This window comes from Ranitomeya imitator, chromosome 2 (genome assembly GCF_032444005.1).
Source record: "Ranitomeya imitator isolate aRanImi1 chromosome 2, aRanImi1.pri, whole genome shotgun sequence".
In the NCBI taxonomy this organism is placed as follows: domain Eukaryota; kingdom Metazoa; phylum Chordata; class Amphibia; order Anura; family Dendrobatidae; genus Ranitomeya; species Ranitomeya imitator.
In genome coordinates this window covers 356,458,980-356,484,024 of record NC_091283.1, presented here as the reverse complement: position 1 = coordinate 356,484,024, position 25,045 = coordinate 356,458,980, and the positions used below count along the sequence as shown (strand labels likewise).

Here is a 25,045-nt window from a genome sequence, read left to right as displayed (position 1 = left end):
TTGGATAGACCTAGAAGGGAGGACTCTAAAAAAGAAGATGAGGAGAAACGGAGATATAGGCTGATTCCCAGATAATTTTCAAATTGGCTGCAAGCTTTCGCTATTATGGCTAGCGTAATCGGGGAGAAGGCCCCGGAAAATTGCTCGGCATTATTTTGTTACTTAGATGCCATAGGGGAGGCTTACAGGACCTATGGGGGACAGGGTTGGTTACGCTATGACGAACAGTTTCGTCAGCGTAAGGCTTTTAGGCCAAGTATCAGGTGGGATCACAAGGACATAGCGTTGTGGATGAGAGTTATGGTCCCGTCCCGTTTAGGTCAGACTAGCCAGCCTTTTCACGGGGGCGCCGGGAGTTCAGGGCAGTCAGGACACTCGGCGGCTTTGCAGAAGGGACTGTGTTTCGCCTTCAATGATGGCATATGCAGATTCGGGAGCAAGTGTAAATATAGGCACGAGTGTTCAACCTGCGGGGGGGTGCATAGCGCTTCAAAATGTTTCAGGGGTAACAGGCAAAAAGTTGGAGATTCAGCTGACAAAAGGGGTGACTCCGGTGCAGTGGGTCGTGATGGAGGCCTTTCTAAGTAGATACCCTGATAGGTCAGCTGCAGTTTTATTGCGCGACGATTTTAAGGAGGGTTTCAAAATCCCTTATGTTGAGCAGGATGTTAGTTTAAAAAGAAAAAATTTGAAATCGGCGTTACAATTCCCGGAGGTCGTGTCGGAGAAGTTGAATAAGGAAGTTGCTCTGGGAAGAATGGCAGGCCCGTTTGTCGCCCCTCCGATTGCAAATCTGAGGGTGTCACCTCTTGGCGTGGTCCCTAAGAAAGAACCTAATAAATTTAGGTTAATCCATCACCTGTCATTTCCGAAGGGATCTTCGGTTAATGATGGTATTGATCCCGAGTTGAGTTCGGTGTCGTACTTATCATTCGATTCAGCGATGGAGTGGGTTAGAGCATGTGGAAAGGGGGCTAAGCTGGCTAAGACCGACATCGAAGCGGCCTTTCGTTTGTTGCCAGTTCATCCTGACAGTTTGCATTTATTGGGTTGTTTTTGGGATGGCGGCTTCTTTGTTGATCGTTGTCTTCCCATGGGTTGCTCGATTTCATGTGCTTACTTTGAGGCCTTCAGCACGTTCCTAGAATGGGTGGTGAAAGATGTGTCTGGGATACGCTCATGTTCGCACTATCTGGATGACTTTCTGTTTATAGGGCCAGCGGAATCAGCAGATTGTTCGATTTTGTTGCATACAATGGAGAGTGTGACAAAAAACTTCGGGGTGCCTTTGGCGGAGGATAAAACAGTTGGTCCGGTGACAGTGTTGAGCTTCTTAGGCATTGAAATCGACACGGTAGCAATGGAATGCAGGCTACCTGCAGACAAGGTTACCGCGTTGCGCCAAGATGTGGTTAATACGATTGGTTTGAAGAAGATAAATTTGCGCAGTTTGCAATCGTTGTTAGGGAAACTGAACTTTGCATGTAGGATCATGCCGATGGGTCGAGCGTTCTGCCGCCGCCTATCCTTGGCAACAGTAGGGGTAAAGTCCCCTTTGCATTTCATCAGGATAAAGAAAGAGTTTCGGGACGATTTGAAGATGTGGGCGGATTTTCTGGACGAGTACAATGGCAGATCTCTGTGGATTCAGCCGGTGGCAGATGCTACCTCCTTGGGCATTTTGGTGCATGTCGTTGAAATGAGTGGCTTTGGTCTTTTCTTTCATGGTAGCTGGTCAGCAGCGGCTTGGCCGGAAGAATGGAAGGAGGAGGGGTTAACAAACAACCGGCTACTGTTGCATTTGTTCCCCAGGGTAGTTGCGTTGGCCCTGTGGGGTGACAAATTGAGGAATTTGAAGATTTCTTTTCATTGTGAGCATGTTGGAACGGTGACGGCGGTAAACTCGTTGTCAGCGGCTACGCCTGCAGTAGTGAAGGTCTTGCAGCACTTGGTTTTCCTGGGTCTTAAGTTTAACTTATGGATTGTATCTGAAGTTAGCTTGTCAGCGCCTGATCCAATAGTTGTTGCTCTTTCTCAATTTCAGTGGCAGCTTTTCCGGGATTTGGCACCACAGGCGGAGAGCGCCGGCCGGGATTGTCCAGTGGAGTTGTGGAACCTGCCGCGAGGGCCGTAACAGAGTTATTTACCAAATCGCTCGCGGATTCATCTTGGTCTCATTATAATCAGGCTTGGAGCTTGTGGGAATCCTGGATGTCAAGTATGGACCAGGATATGGAGGAGGAGTATGGTTTGTTGTTGTTCTTAGGTCATCATTGGGAGGCAGGTTGGTCTGTGACACGTTTGAATAAGTTTCTGGCGGGGCTAGCCTTCAACCTTAAATGGAGGGGGGGTAAGGATATAACGAAATCCTTCTTGGTTCGGCAAGTTGTTCGGGGTTGGAAGAAAGGCTGGAAGGCTTCGGACGGTCGCCGACCCGTATATTATGAGGTGCTCTCAGCCATTGAGCGGAAGTTGCAAGAGGTGTGTTTTTCCGAATGGGAAGTGGTTCTGTTCTGTGCAGCCTTTTCTTTGGCCTTCTTTGGGGCATTTCGGTTAGGTGAGTTGGTTAGCCCGTCCGTTAGTAAAAAAGGTATTTTGTTAAGAGAAAACGTGGATGTCGAAGGGAATAAGGTGGTAGTGTTTATTAAGGCTTCCAAAACGGACGTGTATGGGAAAGGGTGCAAAGTGGTGTTGTTCAATGTTGAAGGATCCCCGGTGTCCCCGTTGGCATCCGTGAAGAAGTACATGGCAAAGGGCGGGGTGTTAGACGAGCCATTCTTGGTGCACGAAAATGGGTCTTTCTTGTCCCGTTTTCAGTTTATTTCTGTTTTTAGGAAATGTTTGGCGGCAGCGGGCTTACCTGCAACACAATATAGTGGTCACTCCTTCAGGATCGGGGCAGCGACTGAGGCCGCTAGGTGGGGCCTTGGTGAGGATGTGGTTCGGAGAATTGGGAGGTGGGAATCTTCAAGATTCCAGTCGTATGTTCGCCGAAACCTATTGTGAGTTAGAAGCTGTGTTAAGTTAATTGTTTGTTGCCTTTCTTTCTGTGTTGCAGGGCCTGATCCGATGCTCGTCTGGATCATGGGGCATTCGTATGTTGTATGGGCTGCGTTGCGTGCTGCGGTTCGTCCGGACGGTCGTCAGTTGGGTCTTTCTCGAGAGACAGTGACTTTACGATGGATCGGTAAAAGGGGGATGGTGTGGAAGGAATGGTTACCTGAATTTCATCGTTTTGTTAGACTGGATAGAGTGCCGGAGATCGTGGTGATACATTTAGGGGGGAATGATTTGGCTAAACGGTCTTGTAGGGAGCTGATTAAGGATATCAAATTCGATATCCTGAGGTTCTGGGTCATGTTTCCAAAAGTGTTGTTGGTGTGGTCCGACATCATTCCCCGTAAAAGATGGAGAGGTGCTAGATCACACGAGGGGGTGAACAGGGCCCGGATTAAAATAAACAGGGCCATATCTCGGTTTATGGTGAGGAATGGCGCGTTGGCCGTGAGACATGTGGACTTGGAATCGGGTCAAGGAGCTTACTGGAGAGCTGATGGCGTGCACCTGAACGCGGTGGGTAATGATATGTGGTGTTTGGCTATCCGTAGTGGCATTGAATTAAGCTTGAAGGTGTGGAGGGACATGAATGGCTAAGGTGTCAGGCCATTCGTGTTCGTGGCAGGGGTGGAGGTCCTCGAAGTCGGTGGAAATGGTAAATCGTGGTTCAATGGGGTGGGGATCTTGAGAGGTCCTGGACACCCCATGAGAGAATTTAACAAGGCGCGGTACGGTTATTCCGCGTGAGGTGGATTTATGGACCCCTGGCATGGGGGTGGGTTCGGTGGACCAGGATTGGTTGTTATCTATCCCTGAGCTGGTGCTTTACGGCTGGGGGTAAGACTCATCCTGGGCTGAACATTGTGGAGTTTTTGGGATACTGAGTTTTTTATAACTTTGGGGCTTCGAGGACCGCCCCTCCTATTCTGGGTTGTCATAAAAGTTCTGTTATCTTTTATTTAATAAAATGGCTGCTGTGGCCAATTAAATCCAACATATGTCTCCGTCTGCTGTTTTGAGTACGTTAGAAGTTTATTCTTTAGATTGTTAAGAGATCTGTTTAAGGGGGTTGGGGTAATTTTTTCCAGGTCACGGAACTCACGTATACCCTATGTCATGACTTCAGCATGACAGTGTAATGTATTTCTATGTAGCCGTCACGCTCATCATTCACATCTCCACACAGCTCCATTATGCAGCCTCCTCACATTGTCAATATAGAAAAGCCTTATCTCCTCACCAGCAGCCACAGCTGCTTCCTCATATCTGGTGATGGAGGTGGCCCTGCACCTTGCACCTTCCTGGGACCGTCCCCTCACAGGAACAATTCCATTCCAGACTGGACTGTATATGTGGTGTGCGGCTCTGCAGGTTGAGGTATGTGGAGGTTCCTCATTACTGGGCGCAAGGGGCATTAACCCCTTCAGTACTGAGATTATTTGGGGGGGTTGGTGAAGTCACTTTATAAAAATCATAAAGTTGTTGCTCTGTTTCCTGTAATAGGTTTATACGACCCACCTATGAAAAACAGGATGTAAGGCCTCTTTCACACTTCAAGTCTTTTTGTTTCAGTCAAAATCCGTCGTTTTGTGAAAAAAAAACGGATCCAGCGAATTTGCCCGCTGAATCCGTCTTTTTCTCATAGACTTGTATCAGTGACGGATTATGACGGATGGCCTCACGTTTCATTCGTCGTGCGCTGGATCCGTCCGGAATTTGTTTATCCGTCGTCTGGAGAGGACGGACAAAGTAACGTTTTTTGTCTGCGTCGAAAAGTCGGACAGCGACGGATCCAGCGGCGTCCGTCGTTGGCTAGAATGGAAGCCTATGGGCGCAGGATCTGTCGCTGTCCATCAAATGACGGAATCCAGTGACGGATTCCGTTTTTTTACACTGAGCATGCTCAAAATCTGTATATAGAAGCCAATTGGCCAGACAGCCAAAATCTATATACACCTGCCATGTAGCTTCATTCCTCAATGTGCCAGCAAGAAGCATACAAGCAAGAAGCCTACCAGCCTGCCTATTGGCCTCAAAAGCAAAATCCGCATAGATGGTCACAATATTTGCTAGAACTCCTTCCATTTCTGCCACTTGCTCTACAACCTCTCAAAGATGGGGTGGTAAAACACTCAATATATAGGTTTCCATTATTTTCCAGTAGCCAATCACGTTTGGGAGCCTCCCATTTGGAGATATGAAAAAACATATCAGTCGAAAAAAACGGAAGAAAGAGATGAAAAAACGAATGCAACAAAATCCATTGTTTCCGTTTTTCACTATTTTTGACGGATCCATCGCTCCGTTGCGAAAACGGATTTTGACTGATGCAAGAAGACTGAAGTGTGAAAGAGGCCTTAGCAAACCATATGCTCTAATAGTACGGTGACTCTTTCTTTGCCCTCACACAATGTAATGACGACATTATGCCCATTATGCAGTATGTATGATGCCCCACACACAGTATAATGTTCTCACAGCACTGGAATCCCTCACACAATATAATGTTCTCCTTATACTGCCATGCACCTGCACATTATAATGTTGCCACAGTACCGTAATCCCCCACACAAAAAATAATATTCTCACAGTACCGTAATCCCCCCACACACAAAATAATGTTCCCACAGTAACGCCATCCCACATCACACAGTATAATGTTCCCACAGTATCGTCATCACCTCACACATAGTATAATGTTCCCACAGTACTGCCATTCCCCTACACAGTATAATGTTCCCACAGTACCGCCATCCCCCCACACACAGTATAATGTTCCCACAGTACTGCCATTCCCCTACACAGTATAATGTTCCCACAGTACCGCCATCCCCCCCCACACAGTATAATGTTCCCACAGTACTGCCATTCCCCTACACAGTATAATGTACCCCCAGTACCGTCATTCCCCTCACACACAGTATAATGTTCCCACAGTACTGCCATCCCCCACACACAGTATAATGTTCCCACAGTACCGCCATCCCCCCACACACAGTATAATGTTCCCACAGTACCGCCATCCCCCCATACACAGTATAATGTTCCCACAGTACTGCCATTCCCCTACACAGTATAATGTACCCCCAGTACCGTCATTCCCCTCACACACAGTATAATGTTCCCACAGTACTGCCATCCTCCATTCTCTATGACTCCCCTCCCATGCGTGTCAGTTATGGCCCCGGATTCCCGCACCTGCGCCCTGTGCTCCTTCAGAAATGCATACCTCATCCTCCGTTCTATGGGCGCTGCACTCAGGGATCTTCTGCCCAGGCGCCGGCGACTTCCACTCCAGTAACCTCCTATGTGCGTGGCGATAAGGTGCTCTCCCCACGTCCTTCCTCCCTGCATAGTCATCACAATGTACACGTGGTTCCTAGCGATGACTGTGAATGGAGGAAGTGAGGAGAGCACCTTATTGGCGCACACACTGAAGGTCACTGGAGCGGTAGTCACCCACGCCTGTGCAGAAGATCCCTGAGTGTATTGCACATAGAAGGGAGGATGAGGTATGTATTTCTTAGAGTGCAGGGAGCAGGCGTAGGATTCAAGGGCCAGAACTGCTGCGCTTGGGAGGTGGAGTAGTATTACAATGAAAACAAGAGTCAGTGATTTCATCCAGGCACCGCATGCCCCGCAGTTTGGAATAAATCATTAACATAAAGAAAGATTATAAGATGTCTCAGCCACAAGACTATTAATATGAGGCATACAGGTAGGACTAGTGTAACATTTGTATTACCTGTATGACCATATTAATAGGTCATATGCATCCTGGGGGGTGACGGATTCCTTTTAAATGGTGTAAATTTCTTTTAGCAGTGCAGGGATTAATCTGCTCAGTTCTCCTATGTAATGGTCACGTGCAATCACTCTTTGTCAGAGATAGCTTATGCTGCACGGCTGGAGGTTGTTAGTGGTTATTATTGGAGAAGGCTTTTGGATGTATCTGTGACTGTTGCTGGGTTTTGAGTGTGTGATTATTCCCTTTCGTCTCCTACTTTAGTTTAACCCCATCCTCCGCTCCCTGGTGCATTCTTCTGTAGTTTGTGTGAGTATATTTATATGTTTGGTATTTTCCATTATCCCTGTTCAAAATACCTTGTTAGTCTGGATGGTGTATTACGGTACACTACTACTCCCTTCTTCCCTGGGTGGGGGAAGGGTACAGACTGATGGCAGATTCAGGAGCTAAGGCAAGGTACGTGGCCCTGGTGTCTTCACCATCAGAAGTAATCCGGAGAACAGGGCGAGCTAGGGTGCCCCTAGTGGTAGGGACAGGAAAGGAGCTTCTGCTTCCGGGACACCCGACAAGAGTTTCGTGACATTAGCTCTGATCAAAACTGTTTTTTGATCCATTATGGATCTTATCACTTCTCTGACAGGACCATTGCCATGAAGGTGGCAGATCTACGCACTGTCATTTTGCAGCACCCTAAACATCAGGTTTTGCAACCATGACTCTCAGGGCTCTTAAGACCCAAAACAGCTGACATGTCCTGTGAAAGATGTGGGCTCACTGCCGGAGCCCACATCCAAGGGAGGGAGTCCGACATCTGTGTACTGTTACACCTGTCGTTGGAAAGGGGTTAAAGCTGCTGTTTTTCATTAATCAATTATTTTTCTTTGCTCTGATTGGTGCTTGTTCCTTATTTATATCTGTCTGTGTGTTCTCACTATATCCTATCATTAAGGGTGCACGGTTGCGCCAGAAATGCGTAAGGTTGTATATTATTGTTTTATTCTTAATCACGTCCAAATAAACTTTTTTCATTTTAACTGTTTGGTGTGCTGGAAACATATTCTTATCTTATCCTACACTTGCTGAATGCACTAGCAGGATCGGTGCCCACCAAACACATGCGAGCAAACTCGCTCGAATTCCAGCTGGATACTACTCACTTAAAGACTCCCTGTCCCTCTTCCCTGCCTAAGTTTGGACTTGGTCAAACTATTTCGCCAAGGCAGATTTAAAAAAACCTGGCATGGGCTTATATTGTTGGAGTGAACTACAGGATGGCAGTAGGACAGTTCACTCCCTCCAGCAGGGTCTTACAAGTGGCCCATGGCCACAGACCTCATTTACAAAACCTGCAGCAAAGGTTGGGTGTGCTAGTGTTGGTTTGCTGGACCCATAAGGTCCAGCTTGTGTGTAAAGGCAACACAGAGCCAAACGAAGCAAACGCCTGGCGCCCCCTCAGCATGACACGGTGGTGCAGTCGCCAACGTCAACCGGTCTTGGCCCGGCTGTGATTCGGACAATACCCTTTGCTTTTAATTTGTGAGTTTTGAACAACAAAGACATTTGCTTTGAACTTTACTGAGTCACTGCCTCATTATCACACGGTGTGAACACCACCCCACTACACCTTATAGGTAATAATATCGCACCTGCTGCGACATTTATTGGTTCCCGCTGTGGCTTATTATTTATAAACTGCAGCAATATCTCATCTTTTGCTTTGCCGTATGGGCGCCTCCACCAGGCAACCGACTGTTGCTGTGACAGCTGGGGCGTGTGCTCAGCGTCGATGGACTCGTACTGCGCATGCACCAGTACGGGGCACTGTTTAGACATCCTGACATTATCTGAGGCCCAGTGCACATGCGCGAAGATCGATCTTGAACTCTTGTCTCTCGAATACAAGCACATGCGCCCTGGAAGGTCTTGCTGCTGCCATACATGCGCGATAAACCATTTGGGGATAGTTTTTATCTCACTGCATGAGCCTTCTAGCATTCTGGGAGTGTGTGATGTCATGAACATGGTCCCTTTTATAGAATTAAAAAAAAAAGTCTTCAGCTATACACATTATCAGCTGGGCATCTATTTCCGCTGTCTACAGATATTAGCCGACATATCTCCTCACCATTGTGTGTTTTTCTATATCTCATATTGCTTGGATTTGTTTTTAAATGGATTAATAGATATTTATATATTAGGGGATTTCTTTATTAGCTGTATATACAACAATAGTAATAACAGTGTTGGGAAGTAGAGACATACACCGACCCATAATTGTCCTCTTGCTGGAATGGCGCCAGCCCTGCCTTGCTCTGTGTGTGGACTATGGATGGCACAGTTTAAACTGCTATGTTCATCTTTTGGACCTAGACTTATTTTACCTAATAAAGATTTAGGTTCTTTCTACAGAAAAATGGGCTCATAATCATTTCTCTTTTACTAGTTTGATGTCTGATCTAAAGTATATAGGTTTTATTAGCAGATGTGAGGAAAAAAAAACCCAGAACGTAGTAAAGAAAGTAACACATTAATGACTCCACACTACTCCTGTGCCACCACTGCTCAAGTCCTCCATCAGTCTCTGTATTTCCTGGTCAGCTTCAACAAACTTGTGATACCTATGGCCAATTAGTTGCTGAAGCAATGACCATCATAGCCAGTGATTGGGAACATGGAGGAGATTACTTGATCAGCAATTCAACTTATGTTGCAGTCCGTGCGAGACTAGAGAATACAACTGCAAATTATATCTCATCATATGTTTCCTCTTACATTATTTGTATTATTACATGGGATTCTTTATGATGTTATATTGATCTTATCTTCTTCACATCTAGGTCTCTACAATATTGGATCCTCTCAGTGGAGATCTTTTCCTGATTTACCAATAAAGGTTGGATATGGACAAGGACAAAATGGTGGACATGCTATTACAACTTAACCTAGAGATTCTCTTCAGGCTTACTGGAGAGGTGAGAGATTCTGATAATGCCACATTATATCATATTATCTATAACAGATGGACAGAACTGGAGAGGTGAGGACTCTGGAAATGTCTGTAGTGAGAATTATTAATGTGTCTCTCCATAACCAGGATTACACAGTAGTGAAGAAAACCTCTAGTGAGTACTGTGAGGTCCCTACTTCTGAGGGATGGGGAAGACCCCTGAGCCCAATTACGGGGCCTCCACCTCACCCCCTGATATATGAGGACATCAATGACCAGGAGATCCTAGAACTCACCTACAAGATGATTGAGCTGCTGACTGGAGAGGTGACACTGCTGGGAATACTCGGGCCTTATACAGTAACCCTATAAATGGATCGGGGGGGTAACGGTATCATTGTATGTGTTAGGTTCCTATAAGGTGTCAGGATGTCACCGTCTATTTCTCCATGGAGGAGTGGGAGTATTTAGAAGGACACAAAGATCTGTACAAGGATGTTATGATGGAGGTTCCCCAGCCCCTCTCATCACCAGGTAATAGACAGAACTAAATACACACAGCCTATAATTATTTGTATGTCACAAATGTGTTTCTTTCAGATCTATCCAGTAAGAGGACAACACCAGAGAGATGTCCCCGTCCTCTTCTTCCACAGGACTGTAAACAAGAAGATCCCAATGTTCATCAGGTAGGTAGAGAAGGTGTTATGAGATCTCCCCTATGATATATAGTTGGCTGTGAAGGTCTTGTGCTCAGTCTTGTTTTATCCACCAGTATTATATGTTTTATACTTGTGTAATGAGAACGGTGGCGATGGCAGGATTAGAGCTGATCATTGATGTGACTTCTCCATCTGTCTGTGACTTGTGCAAAATTTGTTTCAGGGTAACGATCTGACCAACATTAATACTACTGAAAAATGTGTGAGGGGGGATGAGCAGAGCAAAGAGCAGATTCCTACAGATAATCACCAAGGTGAGTAGTAAATACAGTCAGAGATTTGTCTTAGTCATCAGCTTTCACTGCTTTATCGGTGGTGTAGTCCAGACATATCACAATCATATGTTCACCATTGTGCCGTTAGACCCCGTACATGTTCCTCCACTCTAAACTTTTCCAATTACTTTGGCACTGAAATTCCTTCTTATATGGAGCTTACAAACTGGAGTATCCACCGTCCCCTTGAAATTAGAAGATGCTCACCTTACCTGCCCTGATCTGTAAACTACAAAGTCTAATGACTGCGTATGTAGAAAAAGCTAACAAGTTAGAAAATCATTTGAAGAAAAATATGATGGCCTCTAAGAGAAAGCTGAGGGTAATGCTGTTACCTTCCTTATATCTTACTGAATGAATCTACCTTCTCTCACTTCTGTGCTCATATGGTCCCTACAAGACCAAGTCCAGTCTTTTTGAGCAAACTTTGCTATTATGATCCACAACACATAATGTCACCAGGTTTGCCCGATATGAGATACAGCCACCACCTTTCAGGGTTGATATACAGCATTCTATAATGCTGTATATCTGTCCCTAACCTGTAAGAGATTAAAAATATCTTTTATTACACTCACCTGCAGGGTGGTCCGAGGGGTGTCGCTCTTTTTCGTCTGCTGCCTCCCATCTTCGTATGGTCGCCATCCTTCTTTATTCGTGTGGATGACACATCCCTGTGTTATCCACACAGTCTTCTTAGCATCACGCTCCTGTGCAGGCGTACTTCTCTGCCCTGTTGAGAGCAGAGCAAAGTACTGCAGTGCGCAAGCACAAGGAAAGGTCAGAGATCCCCAGCGCCTGCGCACTGCAGTACTTTGCTTTGCCCTCAACAGGTCAGAGAAGTACGTCTGCACAGGAGCACGATGCCGGGGAAGCTGTGGATGATGCAGGGACATGTCGTCCATACGAAGCAAGAAGGAGGATGGCGATTGTAAGCAGATGGGAGGCACCAAACCAAGAAGAGCGACACCCCTCGGACCAGACCACCTTACAGGTGAGTAGAATAAGTTATTTTTCTTCTCTTACAGGTCGGGTTAGAACAGACTAACAGCATAATAAAATGCTGCAAACCAGCCCTGAAAGGTGGTGGCCGTATCTCATTTCAGCCAAACCTGGTGACAGGTTAACTTTAACCCCTTCCCGACATGCGCCATACATATACTGCTCTGTGGGAGGTGCGTTCCCGCAAACAGAAATATATGTACGGTGCGGCCACACGCTGAGCGCTGCAGCGATCGCTTGCAGGTGTCAGCTGCATGTAACAGTTGACATCCTGCAGCAACGCCCACGATCGGTGCTAGCACTGAATCTGAGCATTTAGCCCTTCTGATGCTGCTGTCAGTTGTGACAGCAGCATAGAGGAGCATCGCACAGGGACGGGGCTCCCTGCACACTTCCATCAGGACAACGTGATGTGATCATGTTGTCCTGATGGTCTCCATTGAGACCTCCAGCACCAAGTTGGCTGCCAGGTAATTCTGGGTCCTGCAGGGAAGGTGGTTTGTGAGTGTCTGCTGTGAGCATGCCTCCTTCCCTGCGTGTCAGATCCTGATCTGATACTCTGCAATGCTATCTGATGCATTATAGTAATGTTCCATATTGGGACAACGTAGAAAAGTAAAAAATATTAGAATGTTTAAAGATATTTTTTTAAAACAAAATCCGTAAATAAAGGAAAAAAAATATATATATATATATTACCAATAAATGCATTTATTTATGTAAATAAAAAAATTGTAAAAGTACACGTTTGGTATCATCGCGTTCGTAATGACCTACTCTATAAGACTGTCCCACTAGTTAACCCCTTCAGTGAACACCGTAAAAACAAAAAGAGGCAAAAGACAATGCTTTATCATCATGCCGCCAAACAAAACGTGCAATAAAATGTGATCAAAAAGACGGATGTACATAAAAATGGTCCCGCTGAAAACGACATCTTGTCCCCCAAAAAACAAGCCACCATACAGCTCCGTCAACCGAAAAATAAAAAAGTTATAGCTCTCAGAATAAAGAAGTGCAAAGATATAAATGAAATATCGCTGTAATGGTACTGACCCCAAGAAAAAAGCGGTCTTACCAATTTTACTACACGTGGAACGGATTAAAAAAAACAAAAAGCAATTCCTAAATTGCTGTTTCTTGTTCATTCTGTCTCCCAAAAATCAGAATAGAAAGCAATTATGTGCCCGAAAATGGTACCAATGGTACCAATAAAAGCTGGTCCCGCAAAAAACAAGCCCTCAGATGACTCTGTTGGCTGAAATATAAAAATATTATAGCTCTCAAAATATGGTGATGCAAAAACTAGTTTTCGAAATAAAAAGTGTCTTTTAGTGTGTGACAGCAGCCAAACATAAAAACTCAATATAAATCTGGTATCGCTGCAATTGCACCGACCCAAAGAATAAAATCGCCTAATCACTTATACCGCACGAGGTACGGTGTAAAAAATAAATAAAACCAGTTCTTCACATGTAGATTTTTTCATTCTGCCTCCCAAAGATCGCAGTAAGGCTTGGCGCACATTTATCCTGTACTCTGCACTGAGCACTTACACCGGGGTTTCCATGTAAATCTCTAAAATCCATGATTCAGACAGAACCCCCGGCGGAAGATTCCCTATAATGAGGCAGATGGAGGCACTGTGGATGTCGTCTGACCTGTGATCTGGCGGTGTCCATCTTTTTAGGATTGAATAAAAGTGCTTGCAGCCACAGTTTTGTGCACTTCTCAAAAGTATACCGCTTAACAGAGGCCAGATGGAGTCCAGAGTAAATCTGCTGCCTCATTTTACTGAATGTATCCCTTGGTGGTTGCGTCTGAATAATGTAACTCAGAGATTTACATGGAAACCCCAAAGTAAATGGTCAGCGTACAGCGCCGGATAAATGTGATCCCAAACATTATGTAAAATATAAAACCAAATAGATACCGCGCTTGAGGAGAAAGAAGAAAAAACCCTACAGAGTGACCCAAGGATTAAATGCCAAGCAAAGCAGTAGTTCTACTCCAATTAGTAGAATGATAGTAACAATGGTTTAAAAATGAGACAACTCCACAAACTGCCCGCATAATAAGCCCGTAATCCTGTCACCAAAGAGACACCTGTAGCTATCAGCTTACCTATATGTGTTGGGTGCTGCAGCGTGCGGTGCGCTGCTGAAGGTTTACTTGCTGATTGCAGATGACCGGGGCTGCGGTTTTAAAACTAATATTTTACATTCGATTGTGAGGATGTCCATGGCCGCCTTGCCCTATTGCCTATGGCCAGTTTAGTTTTAAAAAAGCACGGCAGCTCACATTCAAGGATGCAAATGGAAATAATAAATTTACTATTAAGGAAAACATCACTTGCTTTTCAACAGGTGTTATTTATCTGATCCAATGCCCCTGCAATAAACTTTATGTGGGACGGACCAAACGTTGCCTTATGACACGGATTAAGGAACACCTGAAGAATATCCAAAAGGGCTATACAGGACACCCTTTATCACAGCATTTTGTAGACAGACATAATAAATCAACTAAAGGGCTGCTCTTTACTGGCATTCAAAGGGTCCATCAAAACCCAAGAGAGGGGAATTTATTAGGAATATGTCCAGGGCGGAAACGCACTGGATTTTTACCCTGGGTAGCCTGGCCCCTAAGGGTCTAAATCAAGAACTGGAACTATTCGCATTTTAATAGTTTGTTAACATCATTTATGAATACACCACTTGGTGGGTTTTAGTGGGGGAAAGTAGTGACAAACTAGTTTCGCATAGATTTTTATGTTTTTTTATATATATACTAGGTGGTGGCCCGATTCTAACGCATCGGGTATTCTAGAATATGCATGTCCACGTAGTATATAGCCCAGCCACGTAGTATATTGCCCAGCCACGTAGTATATTGCCCAGCTACATAGTATATTGCCCAGCCACGTAGTATATTGCCCAGCCACTTAGTATATTGCCCAGCGACGTAGTATATTGCCCAGTGACATAGTATATATTTGACGTAGTATATATTTTGTTTTATAAGTTACACATATACGGGTGGGCACTACTTTGTTTGATTCCAGCAGCTGAGGAGTATTGCTTTCTAGGGTGAGCGCCAGTGTTATTCTATATTCCTGCATTATGTAAAATGTTCCAAATAAAAGCTTCAACTCAATCCACATAAAAAAGCAAGTTCCCACTCAGATTTGTCATCTGTTAAAGGAAATATAGGGGGCTTACACCTTACTGGTAGCACAAAGGCTCTGGAAAAGCAAAATGGCTCCTCGCTCCCCTAAAGGAATTCACCAAATTCTCTACTTCCAAATCCAAATGCTCTCCCTCTCTTCTGAGCTCCAGTGTGCCTAAACCACATTTAGTGCCCACATGTTTGGCATTTCTGTAGTGATGAGAGCCCGCCTAATTTACAGGTGCCTGTCTCCAGAAGCACGAAATGGGAATAATGTCCTGGTCACTACAGCATTTTGGTCACTATAACTGCAGTTTGCAATTTTCTCTCGGCAACATCCAATGCTCCCTGTTTCTGGAAAACACCATGGAGTGAAAATCTTCACTACAACTGTACATAAATTCCCAAAGGGGTATAATTTCCAAAATGGGGTCACTTGAGGGGGATTCTGCTTTTCTAGCTCCTAAGGTCTCTTTATATGGAATCCGCAAACTGGTCTAGGAAAATCTGGGCTCCAGGAGGCAAATAGCGCTCCGTCCCTCCCGAGTCTCTCCGTATCGCAAAGTAGTATTGTACAGCCACATATGCGGTATTTCTACATTCAACAAAAATTGTGGGGCAAGTTCTGTTGCCATTTTTACCCATTTACCAGTGTGAAAATGTAAAATTTGGGGCTAACACACAATTTTGGTCGTAAAAATGTAAATTATTTTTTATTCACTGCCCAATGGTATAAAGGTTTGACACACCTATGGTGTCAGTATAATCATTGCACCCCTGCAATGGGGTCACTTATGCGGGTTCTGTTGTTCTGGCACCTCAAGGGCTCTGACAATGTAATATGGCACCCTCAAACCAGTGCAGCAAAATCTGCACTGTAATATGGCGCTACTTCCCTTCTGAGCTTTGCACTGTGCCTCAGAAGTAGTTTTCGACCACATATGCGGTTTTGGTGAACTCAGGAGAAATTGCACACAACAAACGTTAGGGTCCATTTTCTCATTTTGCCCTTGTGAAAATTTGTAGCTAAAAAAGATTTTTGTGGGAAAAATTTTCACGGCTTAACGTTCTACACTTCTCTGAAGCACCTGGGGTTTCATGGTGCTCAATACACATCTAGATAAGGTCCCAAAGGGGTCTAGTTCCCAAAATGGTGTGATTTGAGGGGTTTCCACTGTTTAGGCACATCTGTGGCACCCCAGGAGTTCGGGTACCACAGTGGTATTGCCTTCCTTTCAGGGAGGGTGATGCCATGCCTGGAAATGAGGAGGATCCCTTTAACAGGTAGCACAATACATGCAACATGTTCTGACACCAGGCCAGAAGGGGGAGCTCGCTCTAGACACGGTTTCAGGGGAACTCCTTTATATACATATATATATATATGTATATATATGTGTGTATATATATATATATATATATATATATATATATGTGTATGTATGTATGTATGTATGTATATATATATATATATATATATATATATATATATACTAGAGTGTGGCCCGATTCTAACGCATCGGGTATTCTAGAATATGCATGTCCCCGTAGTATATGGACAATGATGATTCCAGAATTCGCGGCAGACTGTGCCCGTCGCTGATTGGTCGAGGCAACCTTTATGACATCATCGTCGCCATGGCAACCATTATGACATCTACGTCGATACTGTGCCCGTCGCTGAATCAGAAACGTGAGATGTCTACGTCCTTTATGACATCATCGTCGCTGTGCCCGTTGCTGATTGGTCAAGGCCTGGCGGCCTCGACCAATCAGAGACGCGGGATTTCTACGTCGATGCTGTGCCGGTCTCTGATTGGTCGAGGCCTGGCGGCCTCGACCAATCAGAGAGCCGGGATTTCCAGGACAGACAGACAGACAGAAAAACCCTTAGACAATTATATATATAGATATATATATTCTGGCTTGGAGGAGGAGATAGTGTAGTCTGTAGCAGACAATGAAGGAGGAAGGAGCACAGGAGAAGTGAGGAGCTGGAGGGGAGCTGAGACTGGGCTCCCTCCATGCTGAAGCACAGGAACCGGACACCGGGAGTCTGAGGCTCTGTGGGACTGTATGCCCCACAGCAGAAACCGGAGGGCTGGAGATTGAAAGTTGCTTGCCCACATCTATACCCGAAGCACAGCAGCATCCAGAGCCCGGAGTCACAGTAAATACAGACACCTGTAAAAAGGCTCGCACTGCCTGCCGTGAGGGTACTGTCCTAGGACACAGAGATAGAAAGAGAGATGACCTTGTGAGAAGCCATAGTGTTATGTTTGCTAATGACAGGTGTTATGAAGGCAATCCAGAAACACAGTGTGCATAGCGATCAGAGCGCACACAGTGATCTGACAAATACCCAAAAATACAAGAACGAGCTCTGAGACGTGGAAACTCTGTAGACTGCACACCTGATCCTATCCTAAACACAACTAAAAGCGGCTGTGGATTGCGCCTAACAACTACCTAGGCAACTCGGCACAGCCTAAGAAACTAGCTAGCCTGAAGATAGAAAAATAGGCCTGACTTGCCCCAGAGAAATTCCCCAAAGGAAAAGGCAGCCCCCCACATATAATGACTGTGAGTAAGATGAAAAGACAAAACGTAGGGATGAAATAGATTCAGCAAAGTGGGGCCCGATATTCTAGGACAGAGCGAGGACAGTAAAGCGAACTTTGCAGTCTACAAAAAACCCTAAAGCAAAACCACGCAAAGGGGGCAAAAAAAACCCACCGTGCCGAACTAACGGCACGGCGGTACACCCTTTGCGTCTCAGAGCTTCCAGCAAAACAAAAGACAGGCTGGACAGAAAAAAAGCAACAAAAAAAGCAAAAAGCACTTAGCTATACAGAGCAGCAGGTCACAGGAACAATCAGGAGAAGCTCAGATCCAACACTGAAACATTGACAAGGAGCAAGGATAGCAGCATCAGGCGGAGTTAAGTAATGAAGCAGTTAACGAGCTCACCAGAACACCTGAGGGAGGAAGCTCAGAAGCTGCAGTACCACTTGTGACCACAGGAGTGAATTCAGCCACAGAATTCACAACAGTACCCCCCCCTTGAGGAGGGGTCACCGAACCCTCACCAGAGCCCCCAGGCCGACCAGGATGAGCCGCATGAAAGGCACGAACAAGATCGGAAGCATGAACATCAGAGGCAAAAACCCAGGAATTATCTTCCTGAGCATAACCCTTCCATTTAACCAGATACTGGAGTTTCCGTCTAGAAACACGAGAATCCAAAATCTTCTCCACAATATACTCCAATTCCCCCTCCACCAAAACCGGAGCAGGAGGCTCAACAGATGGAACCATAGGTGCCACGTATCTCCGCAACAACGACCTATGGAATACATTATGTATGGAAAAGGAGTCTGGGAGGGTCAAACGAAAAGACACAGGATTGAGAACCTCAGAAATCCTATACGGACCAATAAAACGAGGTTTAAATTTAGGAGAGGAAACCTTCATAGGAATATGACGAGAAGATAACCAAACCAGATCCCCAACACGAAGTCGGGGACCCACACGGCGTCTGCGATTAGCGAAAAGTTGAGCTTTCTCCTGGGACAAGATCAAATTGTCCACTACCTGAGTCCAGATCTGCTGCAACCTATCCACCACAGAATCCACACCAGGACAGTCCGAAGACTCAACCTGTCCTGAAGAGAAACGAGGATGGAACCCAGAATTGCAAAAAAATGGAGAAACCAAGGTAGCCGAGCTGGCCCGATTATTAAGGGCGAACTCAGCCAACGGCAAAAAGGACACCCAATCATCCTGGTCTGCAGAAACAAAACATCTCAGATATGTTTCCAAGGTCTGATTGGTTCGTTCGGTCTGGCCATTAGTCTGAGGATGGAAAGCCGAGGAAAATGCCCATCCTACCACAAAAGGCTCGCCAAAACCTTGAAACAAACTGGGAACCTCTGTCAGAAACAATATTCTCAGGAATGCCATGCAACCGAACCACATACTGAAAGAACAAAGGTACCAAATCAGAGGAGGAAGGCAATTTAGCCAAGGGCACCAGATGGACCATTTTAGAAAAGCGATCACAGACCACCCAAATGACTGACATCTTTTGAGAAACGGGAAGGTCAGAAATGAAATCCATCGAAATATGTGTCCAAGGCCTCTTTGGGACCGGCAAGGGCAAAAGCAACCCACTGGCACGAGAACAGCAGGGCTTAGCCCGAGCACAAATCCCACAGGACTGCACAAAAGTACGTACATCCCGTGACAGAGATGGCCACCAGAAGGATCTAGCCACTAACTCTCTGGTACCAAAGATTCCAGGATGACCAGCCAACACAGTACAATGAAGTTCAGAGATAAGTTTATTAGTCCACCTATCAGGGACGAACAGTTTCTCTGCTAGACAACGATCAGGTTTATTCGCCTGAAATTTTTGCAGCACCCGCCGCAAATCAGGGGAGATGGCAGACACAATGACTCCTTCCTTGAGGATACCCGCTGGCTCAGATAAACCCGGAGAGTCGGGCACAAAACTCCTAGACAGAGCATCCGCCTTCACATTTTTAGAGCCCGGAAGGTACGAAATCACAAAGTCGAAGCGGGCAAAAAATAACGACCAACGGGCCTGTCTAGGATTCAAGCGCTTGGCAGACTCGAGATAAGTCAAGTTCTTATGATCAGTCAATACCACCACGCGATGCTTAGCTCCTTCAAGCCAATGACGCCACTCCTCGAATGCCCACTTCATGGCCAGCAACTCTCGATTGCCCACATCATAATTACGCTCTGCGGGCGAAAACTTCCTGGAAAAGAAAGCACATGGTTTCATCACTGAGCAATCAGAACCTCTCTGTGACAAAACCGCCCCTGCTCCAATCTCAGAAGCATCAACCTCGACCTGGAACGGAAGAGAAACATCTGGCTGACACAACACAGGGGCAGAACAAAAACGACGCTTCAACTCCTGAAAAGCTTCCACAGCAGCAGAAGACCAATTAACCAAATCAGCACCCTTCTTGGTCAAATCGGTCAATGGTTTGGCAATGCTAGAAAAATTACAGATGAAGCGACGATAAAAATTAGCAAAGCCCAGGATCTTTTGCAGACTTTTCAGAGATGTCGGCTGAATCCAATCCTGGATGGCTTGGACCTTAACTGGATCCATCTCGATAGTAGAAGGGGTAAAGATGAACCCCAAAAATGAAACTTTCTGCACACCGAAGAGACACTTTGATCCCTTCACAAACAAAGAGTTAGCACGCAGGACCTGAAAAACCATTCTGACCTGCTTCACATTAGACTCCCAATCATCTGAGAAGATCAAAATGTCATCCAAGTAAACAATCAGGAATTTATCCAGATACTCACGGAAGATGTCATGCATAAAAGACTGAAACACAGATGGAGCATTGGCAAGTCCGAACGGCATCACTAGATACTCAAAATGACCCTCGGGCGTATTGAATGCAGTTTTCCATTCATCTCCTTGCCTGATTCTCACCAGATTATACGCACCACGAAGATCTATCTTAGTGAACCAACTAGCCCCCTTAATCCGAGCAAACAAGTCAGATAACAATGGCAAGGGATACTGAAATTTAACAGTGATCTTATTAAGAAGGCGGTAATCAATACACGGTCTCAGCGAACCATCCTTCTTGGCTACAAAGAAGAACCCTGCTCCCAGTGGTGATGACGATGGGCGAATATGTCCCTTCTCCAGGGATTCCTTCACATAACTGCGCATAGCGGCGTGTTCGGGCACGGATAAATTAAATAATCGACCTTTAGGGAATTTACTACCAGGAATCAAATTGATAGCACAATCACAATCCCTATGCGGAGGTAGAGCATCGGACTTGGGCTCTTCAAATACATCCTGATAATCAGACAAGAACTCTGGGACCTCAGAAGGGGTGGATGACGAAATCGACAAAAATGGAACATCACCATGTACCCCCTGACAACCCCAGCTGGATACCGACATGGAATTCCAATCCAATACTGGATTATGGGTTTGTAGCCATGGCAACCCCAACACGACCACATCATGCAGATTATGCAACACCAGAAAGCGAATAACTTCCTGATGTGCAGGAGCCATGCACATGGTCAGCTGGGCCCAGTATTGAGGTTTATTCTTGGCCAAAGGTGTAGCATCAATTCCTCTCAATGGAATAGGACACCGCAAAGGCTCCAAGAAAAACCCACAACGTTTAGCATAATCCAAATCCATCAGATTCAGGGCAGCGCCCGAATCCACAAACGCCATGACAGAAAACGACGACAAAGAGCATATCAAGGTAATGGACAGAAGGAATTTGGACTGTACAGTACCAATGACGGCAGACCTAGCGGACCGCTTAGTGCGCTTAGGACAATCAGAAATAGCATGAGTGGAATCACCACAGTAGAAACACAGACCATTCAGACGTCTGTATTCCTGCCGTTCAACTCTAGTCATAGTCCTATCGCACTGCATAGGCTCAGGTTTAACCTCAGGCAGTACCGCCAAATGGTGCACAGATTTACGCTCGCGCAAGCGTCGACCGATCTGAATGGCCAAAGACAAAGACTCATTCAAACCAGCAGGCATAGGAAATCCCACCATGACATCCTTAAGAGCCTCAGAGAGACCCTTTCTGAACAAAGCTGCCAGCGCAGATTCATTCCACTGAGTGAGTACTGACCATTTCCTAAATTTCTGACAATATACTTCTATATCATCCTGACCCTGGCACAAAGCCAGCAAATTTTTCTCAGCCTGATCCACTGAATTAGGCTCATCGTACAGCAATCCGAGCGCCAGGAAAAACGCATCGACACTACTCAATGCAGGGTCTCCTGGCGCAAGAGAAAATGCCCAGTCTTGAGGGTCGCCGCGCAAAAAAGAAATAATAATCAAAACCTGTTGAATAGGATTACCAGAAGAATGAGGTTTCAAGGCCAGAAATAGCTTACAATTATTTTTGAAACTTAGTTCTATCTCCAAAAAACAAATCAGGAATAGGAATTCTTGGTTCTAACATAGATTTCTGATCAATAGTATCTTGAATTTTTTGTACATTTATAACGAGATTATTCATTGAAGAGCACAGACCCTGAATATCCATGTCCACACCTGTGTCCAGAATAACCCAAATGTCTAGGGGAAAAAAAAAGTGAACACAGAGCAGAAAAAAAAAAAAATGATGTCAGAACTTTTTCTTTCCCTCTATTGAGAATCATTAGTTTGGCTCCTTGTACTGTTATGTTTGCTAATGACAGGTGTTATGAAGGCAATCCAGAAACACAGTGTGCATAGCGATCAGAGCGCACACAGTGATCTGACAAATACCCAAAAATACAAGAACGAGCTCTGAGACGTGGAAACTCTGTAGACTGCACACCTGATCCTATCCTAAACACAACTAAAAGCGGCTGTGGATTGCGCCTAACAACTACCTAGGCAACTCGGCACAGCCTAAGAAACTAGCTAGCCTGAAGATAGAAAAATAGGCCTGACTTGCCCCAGAGAAATTCCCCAAAGGAAAAGGCAGCCCCCCACATATAATGACTGTGAGTAAGATGAAAAGACAAAACGTAGGGATGAAATAGATTCAGCAAAGTGGGGCCCGATATTCTAGGACAGAGCGAGGACAGTAAAGCGAACTTTGCAGTCTACAAAAAACCCTAAAGCAAAACCACGCAAAGGGGGCAAAAAAAAACCACCGTGCCGAACTAACGGCACGGCGGTACACCCTTTGCGTCTCAGAGCTTCCAGCAAAACAAAAGACAGGCTGGACAGAAAAAAAGCAACAAAAAAAGCAAAAAGCACTTAGCTATACAGAGCAGCAGGTCACAGGAACAATCAGGAGAAGCTCAGATCCAACACTGAAACATTGACAAGGAGCAAGGATAGCAGCATCAGGCGGAGTTAAGTAATGAAGCAGTTAACGAGCTCACCAGAACACCTGAGGGAGGAAGCTCAGAAGCTGCAGTACCACTTGTGACCACAGGAGTGAATTCAGCCACAGAATTCACAACACCATAGGCAACAAGGGATGCACCTTACAGCGCAACAAGGAAGGCTCCTAACCCCACCCATTAAGGGGATCCCAAATAGTTTCCAAGCTGCCTGGACCTCACCATTACCTGTTACCAGTACCCTGGACTGTGGCTTTTCACCACCAGTAAACAGGTAAAGAGACTGCAACCTTGTGTCCTCTGATTCTTTCTGGCACCACACCCTCTTTGCCTATTACACCTGGAGCCCTGGGGACCCAGCTTTACCTGTGGGAAGCCATACATCCTTGCTGCAGTGTCATCACCCCCAGAGGACCCTTTTAAGCAGCGTCGGTCATCCCTGACCGAATACCACAGGTTCCGTCATGAACGCTCTTTATTCAAATAACCCTTAAAAGTCCTTTCCTTTTACTTGGACGACCAAGGCCATGGACCGGGTCTCTGCCACCATTACCACCCCTTTAAACAACCACCGGACACGGCCCACATATCCCAGGGTCCTAACGGGCACTCCATATCAGGGGTTCTTCCAGAGGCATATCTAGGGATTCTGGCACCCGGGGCAAGAATATATTTTGGTGCCCCCCCAGGACATAAGCGATTTGCACACTTAGTCTTGTACCCACGAGCTCCTCTCCCTAATGCTCTCAATATTCAGTGAAAAACTGAGAGAAGCAGAAGAGAAGCTCGTTGTCACAGGACCATAAGTATGAAAATCTCATATGAGTGAAGTGTCCATGTGACAACTAGTGGAACCTGCAGAGCTGAATCCTGACATCGCAGCTTCTGAATTCTCACAACTCATGCACTGCACACATTTAGGATTCTCCCTTGCCAGTGGACAGTCATGTCAGCACAAGCATGTGATTTGTATATTTCTGACCACATTCCGACTAGACGTGCCCGGCCTCACTCAGTTCATTTTCATAGAGTGAGGTCACACATGTCTAGTCAGCACGTGACCGCATGTATGTAAATCGCCAGCATGAGAGAATCCTGACAGTGTGCAGTGCGCACTGTGAGAACTCAGAAGTCTGCAATCACAAAGGATGACTGCAGACTCATTACAAATCTGGACATCCCCTTCAAATCTCCTAACATAAATAAAAACATGAGAGTTAGTCAGTATCACAAATAACATTTATATCCAGGTACCTTATAGATGATGTTGTCTCTCGAGCCGTTCTCCTTTTCCTCATCTTGTCCAGACCCCATGATGAGTTTTCTCATCCACAGCCGTCTCTGCAGACTTCCATCTTCTCTGCTCTTTTGCAGAAAATCTCCACGATGCCCTTAAAGATACAAGTGTCATTATAATGCTCCTGAATAAAAAATTGCCCCTCACTATATTGTCTGCACAAAATATGACCCCCACACTGTCCCTCTTATGGTACATGCTCTTCACACTGATCTTTCCATACCAGCCCCCTCTTCACACTGTCCTCTCATACTGTGTCCCCCTCTATAGGGCCCAGTATTTATACTGTACTCTATCATCACACTCTCCCCTCCTTGGTATACTGTCTCCTCCTGGCTGTGCCCTTACACTGTCCCCCCATGCTATGAACCCACTGCTCAGTTTCTATTCTGTGCCCACTCACTTTTCTCCCCCCATACTGTCTCCTTACACAATTCCCCTCCCTCCTCATACTGTCTCCTCTCACATCCCCCTGTTCACCATACTGTCTCCTCATATATTTACCCCCTCACTTTCTACACTGCCTGCTCACCTGACTCCCCATACTGTGTCTGCACACATCCCAGCACCCTCACTCCCCGTACTCTGTCCACATACATTTTTCACATCGCTATTCATACTGTGCCCGCATACATTCCCCCGTTCGCTCCTCATACTGTCTGCACCCATCCCCCATACTGTTTCATCAGATATGCCCCCCATTCCCCAGTACTGTTTCGTCATACATGCCCTCTATTCCCCAGTACTGTTTCCTCATACATACCCCCAATTCCCCAGTACTGTTTCCTCATACATGCCCCCATTCTCCTGTACTGTTTCCTCATACATGCCCCCTATTCCCCAGTACTGTTTCCTCATGCATGCCCCCAATTCCCCAGTACTGTTTCCTCCTACATGCCCCCTATTCCCCAGTACTGTTTCCTCATACATGCCCCCAATTCC

The 25,045-nt window shown here is 45.6% G+C and overlaps 1 protein-coding gene across 1 annotated transcript in view; it reads left to right on the top strand.

Annotated features, from left to right (window-relative positions):
• The first annotated feature begins 4,392 nt into the window (after positions 1-4,392).
• Positions 4,393-25,045, top strand: part of LOC138663782 (oocyte zinc finger protein XlCOF6-like) — a 55,981-nt gene continuing 35,328 nt past the window's right edge. Inside the window, exons 1-6 of the mRNA XM_069750116.1 lie at positions 4,393-4,434; positions 9,643-9,777; positions 9,900-10,079; positions 10,163-10,286; positions 10,353-10,441; positions 10,638-10,728. Of these exons, the coding sequence (XP_069606217.1) occupies positions 9,706-9,777; positions 9,900-10,079; positions 10,163-10,286; positions 10,353-10,441; positions 10,638-10,728 (556 nt within the window). The 5' untranslated portion in view covers positions 4,393-4,434; positions 9,643-9,705. The remainder of the gene's footprint in view (positions 4,435-9,642; positions 9,778-9,899; positions 10,080-10,162; positions 10,287-10,352; positions 10,442-10,637; positions 10,729-25,045) is intronic.